This window comes from Siniperca chuatsi, linkage group LG2 (assembly GCF_020085105.1).
Source record: "Siniperca chuatsi isolate FFG_IHB_CAS linkage group LG2, ASM2008510v1, whole genome shotgun sequence".
Lineage (NCBI taxonomy): Eukaryota > Metazoa > Chordata > Actinopteri > Centrarchiformes > Sinipercidae > Siniperca > Siniperca chuatsi.
The window spans coordinates 9,203,719-9,225,368 of record NC_058043.1 but is presented as its reverse complement, the minus strand read 5'-3'; the positions used below and the strand labels follow the sequence as shown (position 1 = coordinate 9,225,368).

General features: G+C 38.0%; 2 protein-coding genes across 6 annotated transcripts in view; one reads left to right on the top strand and one right to left on the bottom strand.

Moving 5' to 3' along the window:
- Positions 1-5,203, top strand: part of pacsin1b (protein kinase C and casein kinase substrate in neurons 1b) — a 32,055-nt gene extending 26,852 nt beyond the window's left edge. For all 4 annotated transcript variants that reach the window (XM_044171622.1, XM_044171620.1, XM_044171623.1 and 1 more), the window contains 3 exons: positions 266-390; positions 924-1,120; positions 2,312-5,203. In XM_044171622.1, coding sequence (XP_044027557.1) covers positions 266-390; positions 924-1,120; positions 2,312-2,421 — 432 coding nt within the window. In that variant the 3' untranslated portion in view covers positions 2,422-5,203. The remainder of the gene's footprint in view (positions 1-265; positions 391-923; positions 1,121-2,311) is intronic.
- A 3,926-nt stretch (positions 5,204-9,129) lies between these two features.
- LOC122865698 (SAM pointed domain-containing Ets transcription factor) lies at positions 9,130-20,791 on the bottom strand. Of its 2 annotated transcripts, none has more exons than XM_044174500.1 (6): positions 20,399-20,791; positions 14,369-14,822; positions 13,472-13,669; positions 13,095-13,142; positions 12,623-12,757; positions 9,130-11,433 (listed from the first exon to the last, which is right to left on the bottom strand). In XM_044174500.1, the coding sequence occupies exons 2-6, from the start codon at positions 14,811-14,813 to the stop codon at positions 11,255-11,257; spliced, it is 1,005 nt and encodes a 334-aa protein (XP_044030435.1). In that variant the 5' UTR covers positions 14,814-14,822; positions 20,399-20,791; the 3' UTR covers positions 9,130-11,254. The 2 variants fall into 2 exon arrangements, with proteins under 2 accessions (XP_044030435.1, XP_044030445.1); XM_044174510.1 differs by lacking the exon at positions 20,399-20,791 and adding an exon at positions 15,155-15,310.
- Positions 20,792-21,650: the final 859 nt, after the last annotated feature.

Sequence of the window (21,650 nt, the reverse complement as noted above, 5' to 3'; positions counted from 1 at the left end):
ATTTTCTCTCTATCCTAGTTTAACAGTATCAATAAGGACAATTACAGAGAAAAATCATTTCTGTTGATGAAACCAAATGAAGAGCCGACCATTTTGCAAAGCGGTCGTATAAAAAGTTGGTTATAGAATATTGAGACAGTGTCCAGCTTTGATGAGCATCATCTTGAGTAGTATTACTCAAAATAAGTATTGCTTAAATGTGACAGTAGTTACTGTTACTGCAAACAAATCCAAACCTAAATATATTTTGCCTCTTGTTTTGCAGGAATACAACCCAGACTTTACCCATAACATCTCTAAGAAAGAAAAATCAAAGAAAGGCAATGATGGAGTCATGCTGACTAACGTCACAACAGTAGTAGACCACGCTCAAGCTGGAGACCGGGGAAGGTAAGATTAAACACTGATATGTTTAATATTTTAATTCTTATTTAACAGATGCTCTTATCCAGATCATCTTCTAAATTTATATGGTAGCATTGCCGATGATAATGTAAATCATCAGTTTATCTTTGCATACTATGTCGGGCATAATCAGTGTTCCTTAACTGTATGGTGTCTGATCAATATTTAATATTTGTTGGTATTCACATCATTTTGTATGTAATTTAGTTTTATTCACAAGTGTTTCATAAATAAGTAACTACTGTCATCTCTTATCACAACTACAACTACAGAAATACAACTGCTAGTTGTAGATATAATAGAAGTACTCTGGTCGTGTTAATAGTAATAGTAGTTATAGCAGCAGGAGTAGTATGAGCAGTAATAGTACAAATGCTTCACAATAAACTACACACACTAAAACAACATAAAACATACACAGTGGCAGTAATAGTCGCAGCAGAGGTAGCATTAGAACATCATGAATTTATGCTGGTAGGACTGAAAATTTATGTTCTGCTGAAATGTGTAATTTTCAGTGTCAGCAGCTACGAGAAGAACCAGGCGTACACGGCCTCCACAGAGTGGTCAGATGAGGACCAGACAGCTCCGAACTCAGGCAACGACACCAATGGAGGGGCAAACCCCTTTGACGAAGATGTGGGTAAAAGTGTGAGAGTGAGAGCGCTGTACGACTATGACGGCCAAGAGCAGGACGAGCTCAGCTTCAGAGCAGGTGAGTGTGACACCTGGTGACTCCTACCATAACTGGGAGGTCACAGGGTTGATTCCTGCAGCAGTCAAAAAGTCTTGTATGACTGCCAGCACAGTTACGACTCAAGCTAGCAACCATTTCACTAATGAATGGAAGTAGTTCCTGCTGCTGTACTGTTAGCTTGGTACATAATGTCAAAGGAATACTCTACTGAAAAATCTTTTTAGTATCTGTAATGAGCTTGGTACCACGCATTTTTTGTATTACGTGAGCTCACCTTCCTATAAACTATGTTGAAATGGCAATAAAGTATTGAATCTTTGAATCAACAATTACAATGAATTACAACAGTAATCCAGTTGCTTTGCAAAAAAAAAATCTGCTAATATTTTGTCGTTCATGAACAATGTAAGCAAATGTAGTCAAGCTAGATAAACATCAAGCTAGATACTAACAGAAGCTGTGTATTTAGACTTATTTTGGCAAAAACACGAGTTTTAAGTGTTACGCGTAAACATTAGGGTTGGGCGATATCGCAATATATATTTCATGAGATGACTTAAAAATCAATAAGCAGAACTGCTTGATGGCAGTTATTTTGTCACCTTCATACAGAGCCAGGTTAGCAGTTTCCCCCTGTTCTTATGCTATTCTTTATGCTAAGCTAAGCTAACCAGCTGCTGGCTGTAGCCTTATATTTAACGGACAGATACGAGAGTGGTATCAATCTTCTCATTTACTCTCGGCAAGAAAGCAATTAAGTGTATTTCCCAAAAAGTCCAAATGTTCTTTCAATACACTAGATTGACCAAAAACAGACATTCCCATCTGTTTAATTGCTCTACAAAAACCCACACAGTCACAGAGAGAGCATGCAAACTCCACACAGAAAGGCCCCAATATTAAATTAGATATACTGTTGTAGAATTGTTTATCCATATTGCCAATCTTAAAGTGGATTATGCTGAAGAAGTGGTTTTAAAAATGTTAAAAAATGTTCACCAGTGTAACACAGCTGCTGTCTTCCATGCTACCTACCTTGGCCTACATGGGGGTGTTTCATACTCAAAACATGGGTTTTTGGCAGAGTATTCCTTTAATGTTCTTGCTGACAGCTATAGGATCCATGTTAACATGACTCTGTATGACATTCATTAGAATTGTTTCACATAATATCCTCCTGTGCATTTTTGTCTCCTTTCATTGATAAAGGGGATGAGCTAACGAAACTGGAGGATGAGGATGAACAGGGCTGGTGTAAAGGTCGTCTAGACAACGGCCAGCTGGGTCTTTACCCGGCCAATTACGTGGAGCTGATCTAACTGTTCCAGCTTAGGACGCTAGTATTGTCAGAAGGCAAACCCAGACTGAACCGTCCAGTCATAACTGCACATTGCCAGAGACTTGAAAACAAAGCTTCCTCTTCCTGTCAGGCACAGTGAATTGTCTTCATCTCAGCACTCATCACAGAGAAGACTTTACTGAATCTGTTCAGGATCACAACATCTCCAAATACTGCAACCGAAGGAAAATATTTTAGTCTCTTTTGTGTGTAGCTGTGTTTGATTTCAGACGTGATGCTAACATGCCATACAGTATGTTCTCTCATCATAATAGTGATATGGTATCGTCAGTTGTGCCTGGATAGCAAGAATGAGCTATGCATTGTGCATTTCATGTATATATTTTAATCTCTTTTTTTTTTAAGTCCAGATGCTTGTACAGTTTTTTTTTCCTCATTGAATACAGTGTTTTCTTTTCTTTGTGAGATATTTACATGTTTAGCATTACAGGAAAAGTTCGACATTTTGGGAAAATGCACTTATTCACTTTCTTCCTGAGAGTTAGATGAGAAGATCCATACCACTCTCATGTTTGTACAGTAAATGTGAAGCTACAGCTAGGACTAGGTTAGCTTAGCTTAGCATAAAACAGAAGGAAACAGCAGTCTGGCTCTGTCTGAAGGTAACAAAGTCTGCCTACTAGCACCTCTAAAGCTCACTAATTAACAAGTTATATCTCCTTTGTTTAATCCAGAGAGAAAGAGGCAAGGCAAAGATACTGCGAGATACTGATGATTTACTTAGACTGGCTCAAGTGACTCACTGCGGCCTCAGTGTATGATTTCTGAAGAAGTGTTAGCTAATGACAGCATATGAACCTACGCTTCAAACGGAGAGAGGAGGTGAACCTGAAGGCAACTGAGGCCTCATAATGAGTTGCAAAGCGCACTGCAAAGGCAGGAAAGGCCCATGCTAGCGTGAAAACATTCACATAGACATTCATAATGTAAGGTTAAGGTTTAAAATATAGTAAAGATACTAAAAGTAAAGTGTGGTGGGTGGCGGTTGGGCACAGTTGTCTCAATTATGTTACTCAGTACAAAACAGAGCCAGGCTAGCTTCTTTCCCCCTTCTTTGTGTCTTTATGCTAAGCTAACCAGCTGCTGGCTCTAGCTTCATATTTAGTGTACAGACTTGAGAGTGGAATAGATCTTCTCATCTAATGCTCTGCAGGAAAGCAAATAAGCTTATTTCCCAAAATGTCCAACTATTACTTTAATGCATTTAGTTGTTTTCCTGCTGCACTCCACAGCATGTCACTGAATTAGCATTTTGAAACGAGATAAAAGTCACTCAGCAGAGCTTCTCCTTGAAATGGATATATGTACTCTATCAAAAGGATTGTTTACATTAACCGCCGCTGTCCCACCCATCTCTAACAAGGTGCCTGATATAACTATTACCTGTCATTTAATTTCTTCACCTGTTTTGTCTTTACATGCAGACTGTGTTAATAATGCAGGCATCATGAACAAAACCTGCCTGGAAATACAAACTCGCGGCTGTTTTGTACGGCGATTTGCTTTCACAACCAAGGTTTTAAGGTGTTTATTTCTGCAGTTAATGAGACTTGTTTACTATGTCAGTGACTTGGCATTATCAGCTTCCAGCTCTTATCTCTGTGATTATGTGCATGCTGATGCTCCCACACACTGTTTACCGCTCTGATCTGAACCGATCCAGTGCATGGCCTCAATTTGTTTCCACCAAATTATTGACAGTTTCTTCTTCAAGTTAAAACTCTTATCAGGATGATGATGACGCTGTTGATTTGCATTGTGTAACATAGTCAGTCCTGATTTGTCTATTTCACTGTGTACCAAAATACAAGCTGTATTAAATATCGGCTGTATGCGTTTTTATAGTTAAATATTTCTTGTTTTAATCAGAAAATCTAAATCAAACTTTATACAAACAAAGATGGCAGTACAGTACATGTTATATGAGATTGGTTTGTTACACCTGGTAACCACAGGTGTTGGTGAAAACTACACCCTTGACAGTGAGGAAGATGGGTGTTGTCTTACTGACGCAGACAGAGAAAGCTGCAACGAGCACTGCACAAAAAAAGCAGAAAGAGGATCCGTCTCTGAAATATTGATGAGACAATTGCCTTTCATGCTGCAAGAAAGAAGTTCCTTTTTAAAAGATCCAGGAGGGGAAATGTCTCTTGTACTGAGATTATGCTTCTGTATGCTTTTTAAAAAGTGTTGCTCCTTGTAAGCACTGGATTCAGAGGGGTGAAATAAATATTGCCTTACCATAATTTGCCACACCTGCCACTGCAAAGACTCTCTCAACCTTCGCGTTCAACTAAGTGAAAAAGAGTTTCCACAGAATCTGACTCATGTTTGTCCAGCTCAGTTTACACTGACACGACACACCTCTTTGTCTGATTGAAGATGATTTTAATTTAAACACTTAACTGTCTTAACGTACTTTTAACTGTATTTGAAACAGAATGGGACTGTTAACTAAGTGTACTGTAAAAGTGTGTAAAAGCAGATGTGTACAGCTACAACATCCACTGTGAAACTCCTGTGATACACTGAAGGACGGTAAATCATATTTAAAAGAAAAATACTCAAATGCTCCTTTCTTTTCTGTCTGTTGCTCATGCTGGAAACATTGATCTGCAATGTTGAGGAAAACTTTTAGAGGACTAGAGGGCTTTCTCTTCTTTTTAGCATAGTGCTGTAATTTCCAAACTGTAGTGCCTGTTCATTCTGCATAAGCAAAAATAAAAGATGTCATCTGAAAACTCTGAGGCACATATGAGACTCTGTGAGCCTGAGAAAAAAATGTGACATATTTGATGTTTCAGCACATGATGCTACTCTGCCCTACAAAGCCAAAATGCAGTAACTACATATTTAGTAACAAATTAGTCAAGACAAAAATCTGACTTATTTTGCCGTATATTTTTATGACATGTTTAATTACAAAGAAAACAGCGTGTTAAATGTGCAGTTAAAAACAAAACAGCAAGCTAAAAACCAAACCAAACTGTCAACTACAGAAAAGCTAAAGAAAGAGAGCCAAATCCTGTTAAAACTAGCTAGCGATAGCCACAGCTAGCCCCCTAACTGTTATAAATATATTAATTTTGTGTGAACTAACATCTTCGTAATTTGGTTTGTTATCCCACGTATATAAGACAGAAGCTAAATCCAGTCACAGAGAATAAAAACAGCTAAAATAATCCTGCTAAAACTAGCCTAACATGTACACAAGATGTATTGATGTAAACCTTTGGAAAAACTTCAGCGAAGATGATCAAGGTGAAAACACAGTATCAACAAACTAAATTTAGCTGTCCATCTACTATTTATTCAATAAGAATAAGAATAATTACCTTGAAATTTATATAATAAATTAATTTACACCTTAATACATTTAAATAAGTGATTTAAAATTGTGGTGGAGTAGAAGTATAAAATAGGATGAAAGTAGGATCAAATGGAAATACTCAAGTACCTTAAATTGTACATTACTCTAAGCTATATTCCACCACCATGTATATCTTAACCCGTGCCGATCTGTTATTCTGATGTATCAGAATGAGTAGATCAAATGAAAGCAGTTCACCTAACGAACTGAGTCATTATTTGCCCCCGCTATACAACAAATTCAAAAAAGCATTCAGGGCCAAAAGTGGAAGAAGTACTCAGATCTTTCACTTTAGTAAAAGTACCATTGCAACATTGTAAAAATACTAAAGTACCAAAGGTAAAACTACTCCTTCTGGAGTCACATTGTCCTGGTGACTGATGTATTTATATATGACATCATTAGATTGTTAATTCAATATATAAGCAGCATTTTATTTTTGTAACTGGTCGAGGTGGAGCTAGATTTAACAATTTTAATACATTTTAGTAGGTAGTTTAGTCTAGCTGTTCCCAACCTGGGAGTCGGGCCCCTCCAAAGGGTCACAAGATTAATACGAGGAGTCGTGAGATGACAGGGGCTATTTTTTTTTAAGGGGCCACAAGCCAACTTTTATTATAAAATCTGTAAAGTAACTAGTAACTGAAGCTATAAGATAAATGAAGTCTAGTAAAAAGTAAAATATTACTCTCTGAAATGTAGGGAACTAGAAGAATAAAGTAGCACAAAATGGAAATAATCAAGTACGAGTACTTCAAAATTGTACTTTAGTACAGTACTTCAGTATTTACTTGAGAGTTACTGTTCAGGGTACACATAAAATGGTGGTATTAAAGCTGTGTCACTCACCAAATGAATACTATTTAGTCAGTGGGAATTCAAACTTTAATGGTTTTGTATTGGAAATTAATAAGAGCCCTGACTTTTGAATAAGTACCCATAAATTTCCCTTTTCAAAATAAATATACAAATCACAGCGTTGAGTTTTATTAATATGCATAAATTCAAACCAGATTGAAGATTGAAAGATTGAAGGAATACAATTCAAAACACAAAATGTAAAATCATATAGCTCAGGGCGCAACTCTATGTCAGTGGAGCAGCTTCTGGCTTCAAACTTCATGATGCTTGAATCTTAGTTTTTTGGTTTTGGGATTTGATTATATTGATAAATATTCAGTAGGGATCACATGTCTAAATATTTAAAGTGAGTGGTACCCCCCTTTAAATGAATTTGAAGAAAGTATTTAATGACAGTCTGAGCTTCCTCACCATTAATCTAGTCTGAGGAAGACTTAAATTAAAGCTGTGGACTCCAATCTGCTGTGGCCTCCTGGGTGTAACTTAATAACAGATTCTGCCACTAGAGGTCAGTAGTAAACAGATTCAGCTCTTTGTCAGGCAGACTTGAAGACGTGTGTCACATTAATCATCATATTATGAGTCAAATTCCCACAAACAACCACAATCCTTCAGTTAATCCTCATATTATGAGTCAAATTCCCACAAACAACCACAATCCTTCAGTATCAACCACACCTGCTGCCAGTTAATGACCGACAAAATCCCCACAGTGCAACAGGACTCAACAGGTACATAATAATTACCTGGCATTTTAGGCCTATGGCTTGATTTTTTAGTCTTCAAAACGTTGATGATATGCCACTTGTTTGTGGTGTAATAACTGAATGGACATTAGTCAAATTATGCAAATAGCTGGATGACATTTGTAGTTATTGTGCAATATCCTCCGTCTCATTATAATCTTAATAAGCTACACTTAACTTGGCAGTTCATGCACTATTACCTTATACTGTATCATTATCATCAACCGGTAAACCCACTTTGTACTTCACACTTATTTTATTTTATACCCACTTGGTACTTTTCTGACCTGTATTATAGTGTATTATATTTTTTTTGCTTAGTACTTCTATTCCTGTGTGCATTGACGTGATAGTGAGCTGCTGTAGCAAAAGAGTTTCCCCTCGGGGATCAATAAAGTATTTCTGATTCTGATACTGATTCTGATTATTTGCTGATATTCTGGTATTTCCTGAGGGGTTTTTCTTCTCACGACTTAAAGGGAAAGCCTACCCAGAAAAAAAACAGCTGTTTGCGTGTCTAAGTAAATTTTGTGATTGGGTGGTGTATATTTGTCTTTTTCCATTGACAACTGGCCAAACACAGACACTGACATCTTGATAACAGTTCTAGCTACTACAACAGTTACTAATACAATTTTTAAAGCAAATGTAAGTCCCTCAGCATCAAAGTGCAAGGTGTTTCTTTCTAGACTCGTCATTTTGTCACATTTTGGGAGAAGATTCATTGTTGAAGAAGCAGAAATAACAGTTTTTCTTGTTCAAGTTAGTCAAAATGTATAATTAAGGCAACATCTGTACAATGTTATACAATGCAATGCAGCTGTTTTCAAAAGAAACTTTGGGAAATTGGGAATTTAAGCTGATGTAAACAAGACTAGGACAATGCAGGGAAAATGGGTAAAAACGAAAAAGTTAAAAGTTAAAATGAAATACTATGAAACATTTTAAAACAGTTTCTCGATACATTTTTTTCTTTTTTTATAATATTTGTAGCTGCCCCTCCCTACTGAGAGATTTCATAAGGCTGTGTGTTGGCTTGGACTCATCTTTGCAGGGTGGATGTTGAATTAAAGTTGTTGTTGTTGTTAGTGGTGGTGAAGGGGTGGGTGAAGCCTATTAATTAATTCTGTCCACAGTCCTTATAAATGCAGAAGTAACTCTGTTTGTATTCTACAGGTCTGTATTTGCTGCACTACAGATTTGGCAGTGTATTATCACACCACGATTGTGCTGATAATTAAAATAATCATATAGATATCAAGATGTCATATCATTTCACCTAAAGGCTGACATTCTAATTTGATCCTTTTAATACATGTCCCCCCCGCCTCCGTGAGATTTAAAAACCTGTAAAGTATATGCAGGCATACGTTTACCCTCCACAACACACTCTTCACCTGCAAGATCAAACTGCTCAATATAGCTCAAGGCCACCTTTTCTTGGCAGATATACACCATCTGGCTCTCCCTTCATAGATAGAACAATTATGACACTTTTTAAAACCCGTTTGAAGAAAGAACAGTTAGCAGTGACAAGAAAATATAAAATGTCAACAAAGATCTAAACCAGAAAAGAACACACGATAAAAAGTTATTACATAACGATTGATGAATGATCCAATAACTGTTGAGGTGGGTTTAGCCTTCACATGCACTACAAACCCTGTATTAGTTAGAGACACCACATGGATGCTTATTTAGTTAAAAAATAAAGTTTATTGAGCCCTGTTTGAAGCTTGGATGTCCTATCTTTTAGGCATGTGACATTTTGACATTTAGGCAAACTCCAAATGAAAATAATAAGCACTATGGTAAGAAGTGAGTGTAAAATATGCAGCCCCAAAGCTCCACAACTAAATAAATAATGATAAAATATTAAATAAATACTCATATGAATCCATTCAGACAAAATAAGTAACTATGAAATTGTTAATTGTTAATTAATCCAATACATTTTGAAATAAAATGTTATTTCATCCTGCTTCTTTTCAAAATAAAAGAGTTCATTGCAGGTAATTTTTATTTCAATCCAGCAGTTTTTGGGTTAAATGTCATTTTTCATCCCCACGTCTTTGTGTGTCAATCAAGACAAACAGGACAGAGCCAGTAATTTAATTAGCTGTTATTTCATTGGCTGCTGTTCAAGGCAGAATAAGCAGACAGCCAGTGGCTCTCCCCTGTTTTTTCTTGATTGAAAGACAAGACTTTGTAATGAAAAGTGTGTGTGTGTGTGTGGGGGGGTATGTCAAATAAAAACAGACTTTGGAAAAAAGGACATTTTGAACTTAAAACTGCTAATGTGATCTGGATGAAATAATATTTCATAATAATGAGCTTTGACAAGAATCTAAAGTAACGCTAGCGACTCTGTGAGGCTGTACTTTGCCACAGTGGTGCTTTTAGCTAAATGCAAACATCTAGTAATGACAATGCTAACATACTGATGTTTAGCAGGTACAGTGTTTACCATGTTCACCATCTTACTTTAGCATGTTAGCATGCTAACATTTGTTAACACAAAGTACAGCTGAGGCTGATGGGAATGGCATTAGTTTTGCAGATATCAAAAACGGTGTCATAAACCAAAGTACTGGACAGACTTATATTTTGACTTGATGATAGCGCTAGAGGAAACATTAAGGGATCGTCAACGTTATTACAACTCATCCTGAGGGGGACATGAATGTCTGTACCAATTTTCATAGTAATACATCCAAAAGTTGACGAGAGTTGTCTGGACAAAAGTGGCAGACCGACAGACCAACATTTGCCACGCTGCCAACATGGCAAAAAATGTATTTAATTATTTTACAATTTCATCTTTATAGCATGCATTTTGTCTGTATATGTATTATATGACTATTTATTTTATATCTATTTATTTTGGGGTTTTTTAACACTTTGGGTCTCCATAGTGAAACATAAAATGCAATATACAGCAATATAAACCAGAGTTGACAACATAATATATATAAAGCAGGGCTCCTCAGCAGTAAAATAATATTAAGGTAATGCATCACTCTTTACCAAGTTACACTTTACAAAAAAAATTACATTTAAGTGGCATTATCAACACAGTCACAGCAGGGTTTGAGGATCCATCAGAAGTTTTCACCCTTGGATCCAGATCCAGGAAACTACTAAAGTCACCTTCTCCGTACCTTGTAGATGAGATAAAAGAACGTCCTGTCCTGTGGTTGATGGGTTACAGGAGGTGACTGACTGATTGTGTGTATAACAGCCAGGACCAAACCCAAAAAAGAAGCAAAACAATCCTAACCGCATTTTCAACTGTGGCAGGAAAACTGGCTCTAATTCAAACAGAGACAGTGGTCAAGATGAGTGAAACAAAAAGACAAAGCAAATGTAGCTGTGGGCGATGGGCGTTTTCCTAAAGCTTTTATGTAAGAGCAATCAGTTCTAAATGTTGGTGTAATGAGTAAAAGATAATTAAGAATCACATTATGAAAAATAAACAGGCAGATCATGCAAATGACAAGGCAGTTAATTTGTTTTTTTCTTTTTTAATCTGTTGTTTCATTCTGCAGCAGGAAAAAGCCTCAACAGCCACATTGTTTTGTCTCTTCCTCTCGGCCCATGCACCGATAAGCCTTCATGCAGCAGCTGCCAGCTGTTACTTCAGTGTTGGCAGTGGAAGTGTGTACCATTGGGGTTGGTCAGTGCATGTGTTCCATGTCACCTTTTTCATCTCTGCTTAGGTGTTCAAGTGCATGGTGTGATGTGTCCTTTTAGTTTAGTAGGTTTCCATTGCCTCCTCCTCCTCCTCCTCCTCCTCCTCCTACTATGCTGCTGCCTCATACTGGGTGTACAAACTGATACACCAGTCTCTGTGACACGTCAGGCTTGCGGATGATGCCCTTCTTGTAGTACTGACGTATGGAGCGGCTCAGCTTGTCATAGTTCATTGCAGGGCGATTCTTTCTGAGTCCCCACAGTCTCGCAACGTGAGCCGAGTCTTCGATTTTAAAAATACCTGGTGGAAATCACAAGAGATTTGACATTTGTAACGACACGCCACAAAATGAACATAATAGTGGGTGCTTACATTATGTGTATGGCAATATAGAGAGCAATGCAAGTCTTCCACTTATATGTATATTTCTTTGTTTGTTCTATTCTTTTATTTAAACCAGTAGTCTCATTGAGATTAAAATGTCTTTTTCTATAGTGGCCTGCAAAAAAAGGCAGCATTACATTTTTTTTCAAATTTCAAAACTGTAAGTTAAAGTCAAAGTGTTCTCTCCTGATTTGCTGTTGAAATACTGAAATACTTCACTTTTTTTTTTTTTTTTTTACATTTTGTGTTTTTGGAGCTTTTGACACAATGTAAGTACAACAAGTTAAACTGTTTTAAAATATTAATTACTTGCTTGTGAGATGTATAGGAGTTACAGTTAAGGAGTTGAGTGTCAGTTGAAGCACTGAAATCAGTTGAAGTGTAAGCATGTAAAGGAGTTTAAGTTTCACTTGAAGTGTAAGAGAAGAAAGCAGTTGATATGTCAGTTGAAGGTGATTCATTGTAATGAGCTGAACTTGTAGTTGAAGTGTAATTACTGAAAGCAGTTGAAATATTAGTATAAGAGTAAGAGATGAAGTAGTTGAGATAAGAGTAGTTGAAGTTGAAATTGAAAAGAAGTGTCCACTGAAGCCCTGAAATGGTTTAAAGTATCAAGTGAAGTGTAAGCAGTAACAAGTGAAAGCAGATGAAGAGTCATTATAGTGTCAGCGATGAAAGCACTTAAAATTTCAGTTGAAGTCTAAGCTCTGAAAGTTGTTGAACTGTGAATTGAAGAGTAAAAGATAAAAGCAGTTGAAATGTCAGTTGACATGCAATAAATGAAAGCAGATGAAGCGTCAGTTATAGTGTAAGCAATGAAAGCACTTAAAATTTCACTTGAGGTTTCACTCTAGGTCTAAGCTCTGAAAGTAGTTGAACTGTAAGTTGAGTAAGAGCTGAAAGCAATTGAAATACAATAGTAAAATAAATTATAAAATATATATTATGTGATTGTCACTTTTTTCCCCCCCTGTCATTCCAATGTGTATCTTCTAAAAAGCAATAAAACTCCCAAAGTGAAGTTTAGAGTACTTTTGGATATCTAAAAAGAGTCTGGAGATGCATATCTATACTGTAGCATAAAAAAATTATTAAAAAAAGATACCTTTTTCTTTATTGAGCCAGCGGATGCAGCGTCCATAGTTGTGAGGTTTAAGCAGGAGTTCTCTGAGGAACTGCCACAGATGAATGGGCTGACCTGAACAAGACGAATCTGCCTCGGACCAAAGTTCCTCGCCAACTAAACAACAAAAAACCAACATTTGGACATTAAGGCCACAGTGTAGTGATTCACAGAGAAAAACACACATTCCCCAACATCCAAAAGATTATGAGGCGAGGCCCTTAAGGTTTCCAAACTAACCAGGGCACAGGAGATATGCAAAGCCAAAATCTTGTACTCTTGTAAAAAGTCTAATATTTTTCTTACTACTACTTAGTAGAGTTAGACATAAATGCCCAGTGGTCTGTAGTCGAAGTGTGTAAATGTCCACAACATTTCATTTTGCCTAATTCTATGCAAAGTTACAGTGCAACATTGTCTTTAAATGACAGGTGTATGAGAAAACCAAACCTACCGGTAGCTTTTGTATCTCCAGCTGAACACCTCTCTTTCATCCACGCAGCTGGAGAGAGAAGAGACAGACGTTCAATTAAAAAAGGTTTTAAATTAATTTAATGCTTATACCTCTTACTCTTTTACTATTTTATTGTCATTCTCTTTTTCCATAATTGTTTCCTCATCAAAACTGATGGATAGAGCATGTTGTGTGCTGTATAGAGAGGCAAATTTGTGATTTTGGGCTATATTAAAGAAAATTGACTTGACTTGACTTGACTACATGACTAGATGCAAATTCCAAAGTTCCATACAGCCAAAAACTGGACAATACAATCATCGTAGGATCTGCAGCCGGCTACGATGACCCTTGTTAAATAAATATCACACACACACCTGACTTCCATATGTCCAGGTGTGCATGCAGTGTGTCTCCACACTGCGGTGAGCGCTGGCGAAACTCCTCCTCGCTCATGGCACACAAGTCCTTTCCTGTCAGCTCCTGGAAAGCCTTTCCTGCGTGGGGCAACCTGTACAGATGTTCAGTCCACAGCAGCCACTTCTGGACATTCCCTGTGTTCCACTCCATAGGGTCTACGAAAACAGAGAAAGACAGGAAAACGGTGAAAACTAGAAAACTCCCTGCAGTAAATCACTGGTTTGTGGTTATTCCTCCAGTGAGATTAAAGTCCTCTTGAATAAAGTTAAGTCATTTAAATTCACATTTTTTCCATTGTGTATTATGTATTATTATGCTACTTTAACACATAATAAATTTACTGGAACCACAAGGTAATCTCGCTTTTATGCCACTACAGTTCTAATCAGTAGAACAGATGACTGGAGATTGAACAGGTTTATGACAGCCAGAAGCCATACAATACATAATGCTTCCTCTGTTTGCTTTGCGAGCAGGAGAGACCTCGCCCTTAAGACTGTGTACACGTCTATTGGCAGGAAAGAACCATCACTGTCACAATCCAAGAGAACTCATGCAAAGGTCAGGATTAAACAGATCCTGGAGCAGGCAAACATGGCTTTGCATCACTAAGGATATGATTTAAGGGATCTGTCATCTTGCCGAAGCTATCCACACAAATATATGTTGATTTTGCAAGCAAGATCCAGTAGCTTGAATATTGTGGATTCAACATCCCTTTACTTACTTTAAAAAACTTTTATTTGTCATGAAAATGGCTTGTGTAAATTTGTTTCTTTGTCAGTTATATGTCTTAGTACTGAAACACCCCTTTTGAAGATGACAAACTGCAGGTATGATGGAAGGCAGCCTACCTGGGGTGATATTGAGCAGTTTGCAGGCTGTTTCAATGTCCTTCAGCACTTCTCCCACCACCATGCTCTGCACCTGCTCCAGAGACCGCTCCTCCTCCTGCCCCTCCAGCCCAGGAGAAAGTCCCTGTTCCTGGCTATCAATGACGGGGCACTGCTCTGGTTCCTCCTGGGACTCCATGCGAGTCATGGGTACAGCCAGCGTTGGGGAGGCCTCTGAAACTTTCACCAGCCAGGTGGCGTCCTCAGTGAGAAGCATGTCGAAGCAGGAGAGGTAGAGGCCCGGTATGCCACGCTCCAGGTTTTCCAGGCCTGATTTAGTCTCCCCCAGGTCCCAGGGTTCTCCAGAGCCCCTGTTTCGCTCCAGGATGGCGAGGGAGTCCTCTGTCATCCCAATCCGGGATCCATACACTGTACCTTCTGATAAACTGCCCACTGGATTTGACATAACTGGTACCTAGAGACAAGGGAGACAAGAAAAGCCACACTAAATGTTATATTTTAACCTGTTACTTGCGCATTCAGCATTGCAAAACATTTGTTAAAAAAGTGTCATTGTGACAAATTATTGTGAACGGTGTGAAATCAGAAAGAATCAACAGAGCTGCCTGTAACATAAGCACCTCCAAAGACAAGAAAATATGTTTTGAAGCTAAATATATCATTTAAATCTGCAGTCAACAAGAGCTCATAAATGATAATAATGTCTGACAAAATTTTGTAACATTCAAGCAGTTCAGCATTACTTTAATTAAACAAATTTCATGCTTTAAGTCAAAAAGACAATACCTTCTCCAACAGTTCCTTTCCTGCAATTCTCTGGCTGCTAAACCAGCAATTGTTTTTGTTTAGTAAGAAACTCCATCAGAGCAGCTGCAGGCAAGAATCCCTTTTCGTAATGTGTCATGGGCAAACTGAAGTGAGACTGTGCTGGTTGATGCTCTATAAGAACCCCCAGCCTAATGGAGATACTGGGGAAATTACCCTCAAGAGAGTTAAAACACACACAGGGCTGACAGGCATGAGGCAAAATGGATTTGACTGAGTCTCTTATTTGTGGGTCAGTGGCCCAGAATGGCTCACGTCTTGGGGGTAGGTGACTTGTATTGAGACCTGAAGCAGCTCTGCCGCCTGCCTTGGCTTTCAAGGTGCCGTCTCTGCAGCCCTCTGTCTCCACTGTCAGCTGGAGTTTTTAATCAAGTTAGATAATGTGGAGAAGAGCGTGCACAAAATCTGCACAAAACCACATGTTTGAAAACAACCAAGGCGTCTGTTTTATGAAGACTCAACTGATAGCCGCGACAGCTTCTTCTTAACAGGAAATTGCCATCATAAGTGTTCATTTATGGATGTCAGCTGTAGCACAAGTGTTGTAATCTCAGGGTGAACTCGCATATGGCACCCATAATGTGTACCTGCCACAGATGGCATATGGGAAGGCACACTGCTGTCACACACCAGGTTATCAGCGGTTGTGGCTGATGCCACCGTAAAAGAAGTGTGCTCCCACATAGCACATGTTCAAGGAGAGTCGTGGCTTTATTTGTCGAGACACAAAGAAATTAAAGTCTCATAAAATTGACTACACCCATCAGCCAAAGAAAAATCATTTGTGAGGGCAGAGTTTAAAATGGATTCAGGTGACATTATATCTTTGTCATAGAAGAAAATGCCCACACACTGACAGAAAAAAGAAGAATCAATTTATTCCACATGTAAAATGTGCCAAAAAAGTTAATCGTGTTCATCATGTTCTGGTGACGAAAGTTTTTACTTTTATCACCTTTTGCACACATGGAATAAATTGATACTTTTAGCATTTGAAGAGCCTCTTCTATTAGTCTGTGGCCATTTTTTTCTTTATATTTTGGCGGCACATACTTCTTACTTATTACTTCTTGAAAGGTCTGGATTCAAGGATTCAGGGATTCAAACCCTTTCATCATGTTGATCTCAAACCTTTCACATGATTCTTTTCCTTTTTCTTATGGATAAATTAATTGTAAAGCTGCTAACAACTTTTGAGAGAGGACATCTTTTGATTTTTTACCAAGCTTCCCGAAAGTTAAATGACGTTGTCTCCCCAGAACCTAAAAAACATTCCCTTCTAGTCTTTGGTCCCCAACCCCCCACTGTAAACTCTTCTCTCCGTTTTCCTTTTATCTCCAAATTTCTCTTAAACTATAACCCACTCTCCCTTTCACTCCATCAGGAGTCAGATTAAAAGCCACTGGTATCCCAGCCAGGCTGCTGCATGTCAACTCTGCTCTGTAACAGCTTGCGCTAAGCCCATTAGCAAAGCAAATTTAGCCATATTACCTTCTTCCAAAAGGAAGAGGGGGCACAAGAAAAAGACACAAACACACACCCCTGGGGAGAGGGATTAAGACCCTGACTGATCTCTAAATGAGTTTGGTCAAGACGCTGATATTCATTTCAGGAGCATTAGAGCTTGCTCCATTTACTTGGCAAAGTCAGCCTTTGACACTAGAGGAAAAGGACTCCCTCCATGCAGGCATCCACCCTGGGAACCATATTTCTTCTACATGGTTGGTCTCATTTAACATGAAGAGGGTGATTATTTGAGGTGAGGTTTGTATCATCACCTTGGATTTTATATGGTTGTAGCTGTGTTATCGGAATTATGTGTTTTTTCTGCAAAAAGCTAAACAAAACTGACCGGAGAGCACAGTGAAAAGTCACAACAAAGTCACATAAGTAGCTTTGATGAAGACAATAATGTGATGAAGAAAAATCAATTTGTGGTTTGGAGTCAGTGTAGACATTTCATCGATGCTGACCTCCAGTAGCCTTTCACCTACATGTGATGTGCGTGTAACTACCCTTAAAGGGTTTGTGATGCCTGAGATATCACAAAACATTTTCACTTCCAAACCCTCTTTTGAAATGAAAGTGGTAAAAGTTGCAGATCAATACAACCAATCTGACTCGAAATTAACCTGATAGCCCAATTATCAGAATTGCTGAAACAGTCATGTGACAGAAGTGTTTAGATTAATGTTAATGAGTAGTGATTAAAACAAGCAAAAGTCTGCTCTTTCAAAAGTGTGTTTAACCTGGATGATTCAATAAAAAAGAAAAGGTCACGTGTGAGATTTAAGAACATCTATCTAAAAGTGACCAAAATGTTCGTCAGGTGCTCGTCTCATCACACACTGTGTTGTTTGAGTCTGACGTTAAAAGAGTGTGCAGAGCCAGGCATGACTGTTTACCATGTGAGCATTAAAGGGAGATTTTTGTTCCTCATGGGAAACTTGGACCAAATAAGGAAGTCATTGTTCCAAGAGCAAGGAAAAAAGAAGGAGTTGCATCTTTGTGTCAAGCTCCTTGCTCAATATGAGTATTGTTGGGAAGAAAGTCTGCAGGCTGGAGGAAGTGATTAGGATCTGTGCATTGTTGCCTTAGACCCCTTTTTTACAGCAAGTGCAGTGTATTTTTAGGTAGACAATTTAAAGGTTGTCGGTAATTTTATTTGCATGTTTGCAGTGACTTCTATTATTTATGTTTGTAGTTTAAACTATCACATCTTCCCATTTCTTATGTGTAAAACTATTTTAATTATATTTTATTATACTGTCCCTGTGCGGGTTGTATTAACTGCCATGGTGGTGCACTCTGTGATTAATTTCTACTGTTAGTCAGGTGCAGTGGCATTAGGCCAGTATCCTAGGAAACACTAAACCATTGCAAATGCTTTGCTGTTGGTCTAAATTATTTTTGTCAGAGGGCTGTATTTACAGTTAATGATGCAGATGATAAACGTCATGCAACTGAGATTGGACCCGAAGATTGGAGGCGTGTGATGAGTGGATGGAGAAATAAAGCTGTCACCTGTTTTTGCAGATCAATTGCAGAGATAGTGAAGGTATGGAAACTCTTGCTATGAGGCCTAAGGCATGTGCTCATGCATCTGGATGTAATGTGATGATTGTCAGAAGCTCAGAAAGAGCAGGTTTTAAATAGTGGTTTTAAAAGTTACACAGAAAATGTGGTATAATCAGCAGCTGCTTTAGAAAGTGCCATTTACATGTAGATGAATGGGACAGGAAAATTTCACTACTTCATGTCCGGATTTATTGGTTAATAGTGCACACTGACAACCATTAAGTCAATTTACATCCACCTGTTTTCTTTCTTCTTTGTTTTTTTTTTTTTTAATTTGTGCATAAAAAAAAACCCGAGTAGAAATGCTGGAAATTTGAAAAAGGTCGAAACATCGCAAAAAAAGTTTGGCTGAGGTGGAAAAGTTGATGTATCAATAAAAGCAAAATATGAGAAGTGCAATGGAAACAGACTTAGCAAATAAATCATGACGTACATGAAACATGTGGCTTAAACGTCCACTGAAGCTTCTGCTCCACTGAAGAGACGAAAAATAGCGGCGGACAAAAACATCAGATCTGTGTGGAGCAATGAAGAGACTGTAACGTTCCTCAAATTAATTGACACAACTATTTCCATAATTTTTCATCAGACTGTCTGAAAATATGCACGATATTGCATCTCTCACAGTGTGGCTGTTCAGATCATGTATAAACTCTTTTGATTTCCAACGTGTTTGGACATCATGTCGTAATGGACTAGTTCTGATTGAGCATAACCCGATCCTGAGTCCTACAACAAATACACAGTATTGAATTGTAAAACTGTAGCATTTCCATTTGCGTGTACTAAATATATAACCTCGCTGAACTGAGTTAGGGACAGTACAAAAAGTATCAGGGGGCAAAAAGGGGGAGGGTAGTGCAATCTTTATTGTCTAACTTTTTGGGGAGAGCCAGGCGGGCTATTTAATGTTTTTCTGACCCCATATTTATATCTAATTTCTGCCTTCCCTTGTGACATTTACTATATAAAAAATATTTACATCAAAAAGATGACTTGAAAGCCCCCCTCCACACCCCAATAATTTTTGTACAGTCCCTTAGACAGTCAGAGCAACTCTCAACATACTCTTTACTCTTAGCATATAAGATCATTCCAAATCTGTCATTTAACACCCACAACAGAGTCATGATGTGGAGTAAAGATGTGCATTAGTGCACTGCATCAGTTTGACCTGATAGTTCTGAATGAGAGGGGGAAAAGACACCTACACCTTCAGAAATGAGCAAAAAGTACAGTTCTGTTATTTCTGTTTGTCACTTACTCTTATTACAGTCTTGTCTCGAAGAGTAGTCGTGTTGAATTTCCACCTTTAATCTAAATCATAATTCAATCTCCCGTCTTATCCAGGATTGCAGGGACAAATTTATTTTGCATATGTCAGCTTATCGTTGTGGTTTTTTGCATCGAACCGCCAACAACCTCCCAGACACCGTTTACTTGACCACATTTTTTGTTTTTTTCTGTGTGAAAGCTAATATGCAATTGGACAAAAAACAGGCAAGCATGACCAAGATACAAAGCAAACACCAAGAAAACAAAGCAAAAATGATAAGGTAAATAAATAAGATAACAACCCTTGCATCCAGCCACTCTCTTTTTTAAATCATGTTGTTTGCTGATGTTATGTTATGGAAATCTGTCCTTATCAATTGTCTTGTTGTTGTTTTTAATCCTGTGTTGTGAAGCCAAAGACAAAGTTTTTGACATTGTGGGCAGTAAAATTCCTAACTCACTACTAACCAACATACTGGCTATAAATCAGATTATTTAAATGATTTTAACTGACTGCCAAAGCTTTAAGTCTGTACTCAAGTTAATTAATAATCATAAATAATAATAAATGACTAAAATTCTCTAGATGTTTTTGATGCTATACCACATAAGTCACACAGAAGATGCCCTTTATTTTCTCTGAAAGATGAAAATTTGTGCTACTTAAATTTCACAGTAACATGTATTGATGAAAAGTAGAAAATTAGATTTCATGGATTTCCAGGAAACCACACAACTAGTGTCACATAAATGCTCCCTTAACAATTAAAAATAATGCTGCGAACAAACAAATAAAACCTGTATCTTTTAGACACACATCACATATTCAGGACAAGGTTAGCGTCTTCTTACCGAGGCAAAGATGCTCTTATGGCAAAGACTTGACTGGATGGTAGCAGATGCAGTGCGGCTCTGGTTCTGTTGAGGATGAAGGATGGCCTTTTGTCCAGTTGCAGACCAGCGCTCAGCTCAGACGGGACGACCGGTGTGCTACCTGAGGACAGAGGTGTAGCAGGCAGCGGGCACCCTTCAATTTGTTTCACCCTGATGACTGTCGCAGAGCCCCCAGCCTGAGGCCTCGGACCCTCCCAGGCTCTTTGGTACAATTACACTTAACCTGAAAGTCACAGCCTAAAGCACAACTGCAAACCAAACTTCAAGTGAAAGCACCTGCTGGGGGTGTGTACAAAGTGAGAAGGAGTGAGGGCAAGTGACTGGGTGAGCGAGTGCAAAGGAATTCCAGCACCATTGACTGCAATTTATATTTATACTAGGGCAGCCGTGTTTACTTATGTGTGTATGGGTGTGTGCGTGTGTGTGTGTGTGTGTGAGTCTGAAGTGCCAATGTCTTGCAGATTAGCTCAGACCTCCTCAAACACTACCAGTTGACCTCAGTGCTTGGGTGACAGACAATTCAAAGTGATAAGAGACTAAAGAATATATAGGATCACAAAAAAAACTTTCTAAGAAAATAAAAAGCTTTCTAATTTCTGTTCCATGTCCAGTGATGGAAAGCAACTAAGTACATTTAGTCAAGTACTGTACTTAAGTACAAATTTGAGGTACTTTACTTGAGTTTTTCAATTTTATGCCACTTTATACTTAAATATTGTACTTTTTACTCCACTACATTTATTTGACAGCTATAGCTACTAGTTACTACTCAGATTAAGAATTTCCATTAAAAAAGCACAAGCTTATGAAATACAATACATTATTAACGATTAAACCAGCGGTTCATAACTTTTTTGGCTTGAGACCCCCGTGAGTTCAGGTGTCATTGAGTTATTGAAAAAAAATGCTCCCCTCTAAACTTCTAAAAAATGCTAAAAAAGCCATGCACATCCCAGTGCCCAATAGGATGGCTGTTGGATCACAAAATATCTAGCAGAGTTGAAACAGATAAGTCTAAGGACGAGCCTTGTGCTTAAAACGTCACAATCTTTTTATTAACTGGAGCTACTTGTTGTGCAGATCTATCTCTTCCCCTCTAAACTTCTCACATGGTTTCATTTAAATAACTGTTAGAGGCCCAAAGAGGCAAAACTATCCAATATTTAAAAAAGCTAATATTACAGAAAAGGCCAAAATATGAATACAAAGT

Excerpts from the sequence above, each read along its gene's own strand:
- LOC122865698 (XM_044174500.1), bottom strand. The coding sequence starts at position 14,813 with ATGTCAAATCCAGTGGGCAGTTTATCAGAAGGTACAGTGTATGGATCC. Across the intron at positions 13,670-14,368 it reads ACTGCTCAATATCACCCCAG|ACCCTATGGAGTGGAACACA; the intron begins GTAGGCTGCCTT and ends CTGTTTTCGTAG. Across the intron at positions 11,434-12,622 it reads CTGGCTCAATAAAGAAAAAG|GTATTTTTAAAATCGAAGAC; the intron begins GTATCTTTTTTT and ends GATTTCCACCAG.